Source organism: Pygoscelis adeliae, unplaced genomic scaffold (genome assembly GCF_000699105.1).
Source record: "Pygoscelis adeliae isolate BGI_AS28 unplaced genomic scaffold, ASM69910v1 Scaffold106, whole genome shotgun sequence".
In the NCBI taxonomy this organism is placed as follows: Eukaryota; Metazoa; Chordata; class Aves; order Sphenisciformes; family Spheniscidae; genus Pygoscelis; species Pygoscelis adeliae.
In genome coordinates, this window is record NW_008824939.1 from 3,814,599 (window position 1) to 3,826,889 (window position 12,291).

The following is a 12,291-nucleotide window of genomic DNA, read 5'->3' on the forward strand; positions in this document are numbered from 1 at the left end:
ATCTTATCCTTCACATACCATCAGACTGCTAGTCTCCAGAAAGCGACATAATATGATAGCAAAGCATTTGGGAGTGGATCTTACTGCATTTGATGTCAACATTCCTTTACTATCAGAGGCACTGCATTGGGATCATTGATTTGAAGTGAGAAGAGTAATAATGATAGTAACTCTAGTGATCAGAGAGGTTGTATGTCAAACACAAGCAGCCTAATGACTTGAAGGGGGGGGAGAAGGAAAAAAAAAAAAAAAAGAAAGGAAAAAAGAGATCTATGCACAAATAAAGTTCCCAGAATATACTGCTTTCAATCTTTTTGACTATGCTCAAATTTAGGTTTATCTCTTCAAGTTTGTAAAGTATTTTCCTACAGACTACTTGCATTTTAAAATAAATCTAATTTCAGTTTTTCACTAAAAAAATATTACTAATTTCAACCTATATACATAGCAGTGAGAAATCTAGGCTCTTACTTTCCAATTGTCTCTTAAATAATTACCTCAATTGACTGTGTTCCTGGGTTACTGTAATACAGGTTTGCAGATATCCAGTCCAATGCCAGACCAATAGGAGCACCAATAACAGCTGCTGGAGCAAAAACTGTCCTGTTGGCTCCATCTGCCCTCACTCTGTGAATTTCACCCTTGGAAAAAAAGATAACAAAAATGAAAAAATGTCAAGAGCAGAAAACACTGTTCTATTCCAACTACATGAGCACTTACTTTATGTTACAATCTTTTCTTAGCAAAATGAAAATCCAGTAGAGAGAAGCGTATTTGTATATGCTCAATGCATAAACATGGTAAAAATATTATTGTAAATCATAATTATCCAGTGTGAAGAGGCATTACCATTCACCAACCAAAACCTGATCGACAGAAATAAAATGACTGTATTTTATAAGGTTGAATTGTATATATTTAAGCTATATACAGTCACACTTCTTTGTATTTCATTATCAAAAGTAATTTGTATTTCATTATCAAAAGATTTTTACCAGGATACCTCAGTTAACCATCTTGGATATACCTGAAGTCTAGTAAAGGAAAATAGTGTTCTCTCCATGCATAAATATTTAAGAACCAAATTTTTAATAAGCTGTAATAGCAAGAATCAAGACTAAGATTATCCTTGCAGGTTTCTTCATAAGGGTAACCCTTGAAATGAAAACTTAAGACTTGCAGATTCTATAGTATTAGCTACAGTGTGTGATGCTAAAGCATGACATAAACAAGCACTAAACAGAGAGACAAACCAGATAAAGATCTGAAGTGGTTACTATAGCTGCCTTCCTGAGCTTTCTTCAGGTTCTGCAGAACTCCTGTAAAACTGGCATAAGTCCTGCGTATTATCACGTGAATCTTTCACAACTAGTATTAATGCAGAATTGAAACACCAGCAGCTATCGCACATTATTAAGCCTTTTGGAGAAGAGGTCAGTAGGGTTAGGGGAGCTGTGAGTGAGTGTTGAAATCTGTTTCTCTCTCCTCACTAATTACCTTCCTCCTCCACTGACGCAGACATGCTGCGCCTGTCCTGGGAAGATCTCACTCCGTGGTGCAGGCTCCCAGACAAGGTAGCACTGGCACCCACCCTCCCAGTTCTTCACTGAGGCAACACGTGCAGTAGGTCTGTTCTGCTCTGGCACTTTGCTGGAAAGAGCGAGGGGCACTGCCAACTCGAAGGGACAGAACATTCAGCTCACCATTAGAGCCTGAACTTTGCATCACTTGAAGACAGAAGCTGTGCAGCTAACGCTAGCCCAGTTTCAGGAAGGGAGGAGGTAGAGGCAGAGACAGGACAGGCCCAGGCAGTAAAAAAATGGAGAACAGGTTGCAGTTGCCATCTCAGAGCAGAAACAAGGTAGAATCAGCTTTAGGAAAAGCACTCAGTGATCATTTGGTCCATGCATATTCTTAATTGCTTTGTTACCATGGTATCAGTATGCTGCCTAAATATCTCAGTGCAGAATTGAAAATGGTGCTTCAGAAAGGAATCAACACATCAGATGGCAAAAATCTGAACAAGAACTCCAGGCCAAATTCACTGCTGGTTTAAACAGGTAGAATTTCTTAAGGCACCGGCAGAGTGCTGCTTGCTGAATCCTAACAATGTAGTGCTATTTGCAAATGAACCTGTCCTTGAATCCCTAGGCCTACAGAAAAAAGTAGGAAAATAGGGTAACTTTTGGTACTGTATAAACCCTACTTTGAGAGCCTGATGGACATTGAATGTTTACAACAGTGTCTAGTATGATAGGCACTTTAAAGACAGTTAGGAATTCTCCTGCCTATTATTGCCATTTGCAATTAATAACCTACGGAACATGACAGCTGAAGATAAAAATACTTCAGAAGTGTTTTTCAAGTAGAATAGGGAGGACTCCGATATTTATCTCTGTTTTCTGAGTTTGCTTCAGACAGAGTGAACGAGTTGATGAATGTTCACTTGAGCTCTAACTACAGCTTCAACTGTTGCCAACACTGGCAGTGAAATTACAGCTACTAACTATGCAAGTGTAGACAAACCCCAGGAAAACCCAAACACGCAATGGATGGAGGCAAAACAGGGTGTTAAGGAAGAGGCCTTGTGGTAATGGACAAGCACTATAATTAAGAAAGTAGGCAAATACGCTTCTGTCAGAAGTGTTAGAAACTAGAGAAATATCTTTTTTCAGAGGGCGAGCCATGAGTGACACAGGTGTCTCAGCTCTGTTTGGGAGCAACAGCAGCCTGAGACCTGCAAGTCAGGGGTGCAGGTAGGGGGCACAGCCCATAGTCACGCATCTGGCAGGCTGGAGCTCAAGACCTAACTAAAATACAGCACTTACCTGCACTCAGCCTGCAGAGGCACCTGGCATTTCACTTGCCAGCTCTGTTAATGGATATATCAGCCCATGACCTCTTACAGAACTGTTCAACCTCTTGTAAATGTCAGCTGTATCTGCTGGCTGAGAACTGTCAAGAACATTTTTTCAGACTGCACGGAGGATCAAATAGATTCCTGAGTATTTATCTAGTTCCTTGGGCAAAGGTTTGCTTAAATAGGTCCATTTAGGTACTTCATGGGAACGAAACATTCTAATTTTTATGAGAGTAAATAATTAAATTAATTATAACTCCTTTATGAGTGACACAGAAAAGGCTTTAAAATGAGTGATTTTTAAACTTATTTTTACTTCAAAACCTGCAAAATGTAAGGGAAATGGGTTGGGAAAAAAATTTAAATCTTGTGTGGATAAAAGGTAACAAGTTAGTGTGAATTGTTTCTGTAAAACGTAACTACGGAAATCTCCTTATCTACCATTATACTTCTCCAGGACCTAAAGCACTGCTTTTCTTGAAACAAGAACTGCTTTTGAGTTTCCAAGAGTAAACACATATTGCTGAATTCGCAGTTTCCTACCACATCCATCTCCCAGATTTTTTTTTTTTAAGTGTCCATCCTGCAAAAATTGGGAATTTTTTATGGCAAGTTAGCCTTAGCGGACACACATCATTTCTTAATTCAGGACAAGCATTAAAAAAGCTTAGTCAAACTATTATAATCAACTACTAAAAATTAGTTCAAACTGGTTTTTAGATCTATAAGCCTTATATGTGCTACCTGGAAATTGTTGTGACTTTGCAACCATTTTCCTCTCTTTAAAGAAAAAGATGCCTCTCTACTATGTTACTTCGTTAAGTGCTCAGACTAGGTGCATGTATATTAATTCTAATGTTCAGTGCCACTGTGCAATGTACTGCTCCCATAGAGCAGTGTTCTGGCTGTGTTTGCAGAATTAAGCCCTAAGTCAAGAGAGAGGAGAAAGGGTGGACTATAGCAAAGGAGGGCTGAGAGTACGATTCTGTCAATGTTTTCCGTTATTTCCTGTTCATGTCTCTGGCTGAGCCAGAAATAGCATTAATCAAATATTTCAGCTGACAAAGCCGAAAACTAATTTATAAAAGAGATGAAGCTTCTTTATCTTATCCTGGGGAGGGGGAACCAACCCTTTCCTTCCTTTCAATTATATTTATCAAAATTCTTACCTGCAATGCTAATGTATTTCAGTCAAAAACATTATTTTAAAATAAGAAGTCTTATTTTAGCGCACATTTTGAACACAAATACTAACTTACTGGATTTTCAACCCAATAAATCATCTGTTCGGAGTCATCAAAGTCAACATCAACACCATTTTGAACTCCTGCTATTGGAACCATAGCATCATTCGTCTTCTCCTCAGGGTTCAGAGAAATTCCATAAATTATATTATCTCTTACAGCAATAAGGAAAGGGTGTTCAACTGTGAAAACATATAATGTAATTCAGAGTTGTTTCTGATCAAGAAAATGGCATTATGATATGCTTCCCCTCTCCCACCCAAAAGTTCCCTGAAGCTGAGAATGGCTGAATGTTACCAATGATGCAACCACTTACCTCTAAGTTTGTTCCCTCACTAGGAGTGAGGTTATCAGTTATTGTAATTGTCGTAATATTTAAAGTTTCAGCACTGTGCAATCACAATGCACGTGCAAGCAAATTCTGAGGAGGAAGTAAATAAGGCAGGATCACTCATTGCTGGCCAAGGGAAGCAGTACATTCATGCAGCTCCTCTGAGAGCATTTTCAAATCTCTGAGAACGGGGACCAGCAGGACAAAGCTCTGAGGGCTCTCTAGGACATGCCTGAGAGACGGGTTCTAATGCCTATTAAGCAGGACTCACAAGCAAGGTACAATGTCACAGCAGCAATTGCTGATGTTTATTATTAAATATAACTGCACTACTGTGTTTTCTTGTTTTATCTCTAAGGAAGTAGCCATACTCCCTTATAGTATATTTACTTTTAGGTAAACTTGTACCCTTATGCTTAAATCGTACTAACAAAGGGTTTCTAGTCAGGTGATCTGAGAAAATGCATTGGAGAGCTGTAAAGCGTGAGTCAGCAACTTCATTTCTCATCTGCTAGGGGGTAGGGGAAGAGAATCTCCTGAACACCAATCCCCCTCTTCCTTGTGCTTTTCCCTTTGGAGAACAAATTCTAGCCTCTTCTCTCCAGAGGCACAAGCTACCACTTGATAGGGAACTGGGCTGCTGCTGCATAGAAGGTAGCAGTAACTCGTTTCCTCTTTTATAATAGCTCAAAGACTTTTTTGGTTTTGATTTTTGTTTTGATTTTCTTCACTGGCTGCTTAATACGTTTATATAAATTTTGCAGTGAAAATTTTGACATGAAAAACCACAAACCACAGCATCATTGCACATCTCAAAAATTATTCTCCATACTTCTCTCTGGCAGCTGGAACTATTTGTCAAATTTGACATAAGCTTAGATATTGTTTGCTTCAGCACAAAAATCACGTTTTGGCAAATAATTGCCTGAAGACATATAGCTAGCTCTGCCTGTGAAATTCTTGGACCTCTTCCTTTTTTTTTTTCCCTAAGAATGTGGCATGCCAGTGCTCTATAACTTGCTTGCAAAGAACAGCTAAATTCATGTGAAATTGTTCCAATGCGTACAAGACCCTGGAGTCATTATTCCCTTTCTAATTGCACACAGTACAACACTACTGAATCTGCTGAAATACAGATATGTGAATTCTCTAGGCTAGAATGTTTGTACTTTAGAAGTTTGATAGTCTCATTTAAACCAATTACATTCTACATAAAATTTTTTGCTGATTGCTTCCTTTAAGTTTAACACCTATGCAAATCTATACAGTCTGATTATTCCTCATTTGTATAATGGACAATAGAGCAAATTTGCTGAGCTATACAGATTTAAAATCTGTGTAGCTTCATCAGATAGACATTAATATAACTTCTGCAATTCTTAAAGTTAATGGAGGTTTACATGACTGTCCTGGTTTTGGCTGGGATAGAGTTAATTTTCTTCCTAGTAGCTGGTACAGTGCTGTGTTTTGGATTTAAGGTGAGAACAATGTTGATAACACACCGATGTTTTAGTTGTTGTTAAGCAAGTGTTGCTTACACTAGTCAAGGCCTTTTCAACTTCCCATGCTCTACCGACTGAGAAGGCTGGAGGTGCACAAGGAGCTGGGAGGGGGCACAGCCAGGACAGCTGAACTGAATTGGCCAAAGGGACATTCCATACCATGTGACGTCATGCTCAGTACATAAACTGGGGGAAGCTGGCCGGGGGGGCCGCTGCTCGGGGACTGGCTGGGCATCGGTTGGCGGGTGGTGAGCAACTGCACTGTGCATCACTTGCTTTGTATATTCTGTTATTATTATTGTTGTTGTTATTATTATTTTATTTCAATTATTAAACTGTTCTTATCTCAACCCACGAGTTTTCTCACTTTTACTCTTCTGATTCTCTCCCCCATCCCACTGCAGGGCAGGGGGGAGTAAGCAAGCGGATGTGTGGTGCTCAGTTGCCAGCTGAGGTTAAACCATGACAATGACAAATGATAATCCATACAAAATTCATGTATTGTTATATTAAATATGCAAATTTACCATATTAATACAAGATTTTAATATACACAAATTCCTTGCTTTGTTTCCAAGCCAGCTTGCTACAGTACCATCTTTAATATCAACCTGAAATGCAGTTTAAAGTGAAATAAATGCAAAGGCAATCTTATAATATTAGCATTCTTCATCTTATGTAAAGCTAGAAATGGTGAAATCCTAGAATCAATGCCTTTCCATCAACGTGAAGTTAGCAGTATTTAATATGTGAACTAAGTAGGCAGAGACCAGCAATATCATTGTTTTCTAGAGACACTGGGCAACCAAATGCATGCAGCTCAGTTTTAATCTTTCTTCTGAAAGTTTGTGCTGGCCTATTAAAGTAAACAATGACAGCAAGGATAAGGATAATAGTAAATATTAGAAAAGAAATGGCAAATTCCTAGTCCTTTGTAATCATTACCAATAATTAAAATCTTTTACCATGAAAGGAATCAGCACTTTTTTTATAACGTTTTCTGATGTGCTGACCTTCAGCAAATACATTATTTTAAAAAATTCCCAAAATCTGTACATGTTTTTTTACATACAGTTTTAAACGTATAAATTCCATCTAAGAAGAAAAAATAAGCCCATATAGTTTAAAAGAATTGTGCTTCACAGGGTATTTCTATTTCTCTCTTACACAATTTATATTGAGCAATTATGTCATTTATAAAAGGGCCACAACTGTACCTAAGTAGACACAGGGAACTTTGCAATATATGGGGAATAAAGATAAGAACTGTCAATAGCTCAATTCAGTGGCAGAACTGGGTCAACCTCTATACATGCATGTGCTTCATCACTGCCACGTTCCATTTCTTTCATCATGATCCCTCTATAAGCCGGCACATACCAAAACCAGCACAGATTTCTAAAAGAAACCCTCCTTTTTTAATAGATTAAACAAACTTGCACTTCATTTCAGATTATATAAATTGGTAATTCTCTTACTGCTGCTAACAAAAACATGAATGCAATACAGCTCTTTAAAGAACACACTGCTAAGTATCAAGCAGGAAAACAGCGTGATATGGCTTTTAAAATTTAGACAGTTTTAGAAGAAAAGCATCTTTTGACTGATAGATTTCTAGTGTTAGCTCATCGCAAAGATAATTTCTACTTAAATTTCAGTTATTTGAAGCTTCCTTATTAGGGAGGCACCAAAGCACACTTTATATCTGTACAACTGATGGAAAAATTAATAATGAATGCTTCATCTGACAAAATTAATCTGGTCAAATTTCTGGTCACAAACTGCCTGCCAGTAATTTGAATTTTTGTTACTTTTTTTTTTAATGAATTGGCTAAATGTTTTTTACAGATCATTGAGATCTGTGGACTGTTCAAAGAAAGTTCAGTGGTACTTTTTGATATGAAGTTTTGTTTGCAAAGGTTACCTCTGTTACAGCTGCATCACCTCTAGCATCTGTAATTTTAGGCTGTGTTTCTAGACCTCCTGCATTTGGTATACTAATTTTTTACACTGGAGATGGAAAAAGCTCAAAGCTGGGAAATTTTGATCTGAATTCCAAAATGCATTAGTTCAGACAGGCTGGAGAGAGTGATGAGGAACAGGGAGAACATCTCTCCTGATTAGAGGAAACCAAAAGATCGTGACTTACTTCTTAGCAAAATACAGGCTGAGAAAGAATGTGATAGTCATTTCAAATATATAACAGAACATATACCAGGGATGAAGGAGAACTACTGATGCTATTTATCCTGAAGGACAAAAATGGCATAGGAAATAGACATAAACTGGGGAAAGACTATATTTGAACAGAAAATCAGAAGGTTTCCAAATGTCAAAATTGTGATGTTCAGTGAGTTTTAGGGGCAAGAAACCAAATTAAGCTTGACTGGTGAAAGGGGACATATGATACGGTAGTCAAGGACAACAAGGAAACAGACTAGAGTGACCAAGAAAGTCCCTTGTAGTCCTGCATCCCAACATTCTTACAACTGCAATTCTAAAAAAAAGAGGTTTCCAGACTGAATATTTATAATGAGAAGGACAACATTCTGCCAGAGTATGTTTTCATTTTTAATGAAAATGTTGTATTTAAACATTTTAACTTTAGCTAAACAACGTGTTGAGAAATTTTAAAATGTGGCTTCTTTAAAGTGCTTAAAAGAAAATTGAGTTCATCCATTTTCCCCAAATGAAGCAGCTGAACCTGAGTTCTTTCCAGAGCCTGGTTCCAAACCTTTAGGCCAAGTACATTCCATGCATCCTAAATGAAGTCTACCTGGAATGGCCCCAAACTTTGCTTCGTGAGTAGCAGCCCACAGTTTTGAAGTATGCTTTTTGCCTGACAGAGGGATGGATTTGACAGTGTCAGGCCTTTTTTTTCATCTCTCATTATTACTGCCCTACCTCTCATGCAGTTCCTGTTATCAGGGGAAAGCATCCATCCTGAAGGACAAGCACAGGAAAAAAAAAGTGGTCCAGATGAAGAAAGCAAGCAGAGGTGGCTACAGGGGGACGATGCACAAGAATTGATACCTGAAAAGAAAAAAGAAATTATTAGCAACTGTAACAATATGAGTGACTGGAAAGAATATTCAATCTTATTGCTACTGATAATATCAATCCAGCACTAAATCAGTTTTGCCATTTCCTTAAAGTTATTTCCAAGAACCACAAGCAATACAATACACTTGTAACAGGATATATTTTTTCATGTAAAACCAGTACCATTATCACAGTGGTCTTTTCAATTTTTTTGCGTCATAGAAAATCTTTCAAATTCCTTTTCAAAATTCTCATAACTGCACCAGGAGGCGTGCAGGATTTTCAGTCTTTGATCATTATAACCCTTCTAGATGGGGGATTTAAATTATTTACTGAAGCTTCTTGGAGAAAACTAAAAAGATAAAACAGTTGCCTACATCTTGTTCAAAGGTAGTGGAAGTTCAATGCATAATCTCTTGGATCATTTTGAAACTGAGAGTCTAAGCTTGTAAAATGTAAAAAAGACAGTGAAGAAGATCTCTACTGACTGCTATTATTACTATACACTAAAATTCAACCATTTAGGTCACTTCCACAAACTTGCTGCTAAAGATGATTTTTCAGAATGAGCCATCTTCATAAGAAAAGAAAAATCAGATTTTGAGTATATCCTTAGCAACTGCAGCAGGCCTTACTCTAAGAAGCTTTGAAGTTCCAGGAAATGACACAATTGTTCCTAATATAAAAACTAACAAGAACGGATAACAAATTAACAAGATGACCATAAAACAATGGCATAAACTCAGAACTCAAACCGTAAGAAAATTATTCATCTCATCAGTATAACAAATCTAAATTCTAGTTGGTGTAAGATCTAATGATTCACAAAAAAAGGAGAGTGGATGAGTTTTAATACTGCATCTGGAATTTCAATCAGCAAATAATTATTTCTTCATTTGTAAAGATTAGCATGTTTTGCTATTTTGGAAGTGCTTTACTCCCTTCTTCTCTGTCTGGTCACATAAAGTACAACAGAACAATTCTAAACAAAACATCATAAAATGTACTAATTTAATACAATGAAGAAAAATAAAAAATTTTCTCCACTGGTGGTAGAAAGTTTTTTAAACCTTGGGTTGTAAAATAAAACCTCTTAAACCAGAACTATGATGTATAAATTAATGGTACCCTCTGGTGACTGAACAATTTGCAGTGAAAGTGCTAAGTGGCTTTAGCTCTGAACATGATTGGGGAAGGTTTTGTTCCAAAACAAATATACCGCTGAAATTACTAGCGCCTTACTCAGATGCAAATCTCCGCCCTCCCCAGTATGAAAGTTTTCAAGGGTAAAAAAAAAAAAAAAAAAAGTAAGTCACTGTAATATTTATTAATCAGAAACACTCCATACACAAGAAATATAGCAGAAAATGAAAGACAATATTCGTGTCAATATATTTCCCACTCTTCCAGTCATGCCATGAAATGACGAAAAGTCTGATTGGGAAGATAACTCTACCTAACAGAAAGCAAAAAAAAAATATTATTTTTTTTTTATGGTCTTTCAGCTGCAAAAGATCACCTGCATATGATCTCAGAGGGAATCCTGAATGCAATGAAGGGGTTTATTTATTACTATTATTATTTCATTAAGTAAAATAATGCAGAAGTGCTTTCAGAGAAGGTTGATGACAGTAATCTTGTCTGAAAGAATGGTATTATTAACATACAAGGAACTGAGTCTAGTATGCCACAGAGACAAATTTTTAAAATTAAAATGCCTTCAAAAAATGCTCCAATTTTCTTATAAAAACATTCAAAACAAGGTGCAAGAAAATGGCACATTCTACTTCCCTATTATCCTTTTTGGCTAGTCATTACGCTTACATGCTGCCTAGGTTACTTTCCCTGAACACCAGGTTGGACAGGCTGAAATGACCTTCAATTGCATGTAAATAGTATGAATCATTTGCTTGTTTTAACCCAGCCCATTTGCTGACAAGGCTGATTCCAGGAGTGCCTCTGCATGACATTACCGCACGGCTTATTTTTGTAATTACCGAAGTTGTTTTGCTGAACTTACCATTAGGCTGCTTTACAGGATGGACTGCCACAAGCCCCAAAGGCTGGTGAATGTTATAAATCATCACTGTCTGGTTTCCTCCATGCCATTTATTGGCTCGAATTACTCGATTAGTATAGCGGTCACTCCAGTACACAAAATCTTCAAAGACAGTTAGAGCATGTGGATGCTGCAATATCTAAAACACAAGGATGTTTTTCAATTTAGTTCTGGAGATCTGCGTATGTAAAGCTTGCAATGAAGTAACAACAGAGCTGAGCATAATTTAAAAAAATAAGAAAAAAGCAGCTGTGTCTCAAAATATATTTTTCAGCAAAAGAATATGAAATACCATCTACTGCCTGAAAACAAGACATTAATTATGGGGGAAATAGACTTTTTTTTTAAATGAAAATGCTAAATAGACCCTGTGAGATGTATAGCATGAGGAATTAACAAAGCAGTCTGACTGTAGGGCAGAACACAGGGAACCAACAGATAGAGACCCAGCTGTAGATTTTCAAGGGCACAAGAGGAAATATCTAGTGAGAGTTACGGACCTGCCAAGACCTTGCATCTCAGACAAGCTCCCCTATAATTTACCAGAGGGTCGAAGAAGGTGGTTTATCTAAATTTCATAAACCTAGGAGTGGGGCAAGAAAGATTGCACTGGCTCCTATTTCACAAGAATTGTCTCTCTAGCCAAAAATAAAAGTCCCAAGGTTCAAGTCTTGAAAATATACATGAGGTTATTTATACCAGCTTATGTGTACCAACTGAACATCTGAACTATTGTGCTGCTACAGGGACAGTGCTACAAGCTGCCAGCAGCTCTTCATTGGGAAGTAGCCTGTAAGAGGGACAGTCTTCATGAAGTGCCCCGCACGCAGCAAGTCCTGGCAGCACAAAACCCTTCACTGCTGTCAAGAATAGTAGCAATCATCACTCACAGAAGGTGACCAGTGAAAGCTTTTCCAGGTTTTTTGTACTGTATTTGCCTACAGTGAATGCACCAGCTAGTAGCAGCAGTGTCAGATGTCACCTTTAGTCTTCATGCATGCAGACAGAACAAATGAGAATGATCTAAAGCACTAAGTCTACACTCAGCTCCAGGCTCTGTTGAAGCTCTCCTGAGAGACTGTGAATAGAATATGCAATTCTTCTTTTTCTGGCTTGTCCTGGTTTTGGCAGGGATAGAGTTAATCAGTTGCGTGATGTGTACAGGGGACCCTCCCTCTGAACATCCAGCCCAAGTCGGGGTGCCAGGAGGAGCTGTGCTTCAGTGCCGATCACTTCCAAAGCAGCTCGAACCT

At 37.7% G+C, this 12,291-nt stretch overlaps 1 protein-coding gene across 1 annotated transcript in view; it reads right to left on the bottom strand.

Annotated features, from left to right (window-relative positions):
- Positions 1–12,291, bottom strand: part of LRP2 (low density lipoprotein receptor-related protein 2) — a 136,338-nt gene that overhangs the window by 60,332 nt on the left and 63,715 nt on the right. The window contains exons 30-33 of the mRNA XM_009325415.1: positions 11,000–11,177; positions 8,842–8,970; positions 4,120–4,286; positions 498–641 (exon numbers count right to left, since the gene is read on the bottom strand). Of these exons, the coding sequence (XP_009323690.1) occupies positions 498–641; positions 4,120–4,286; positions 8,842–8,970; positions 11,000–11,177 (618 nt within the window). The remainder of the gene's footprint in view (positions 1–497; positions 642–4,119; positions 4,287–8,841; positions 8,971–10,999; positions 11,178–12,291) is intronic.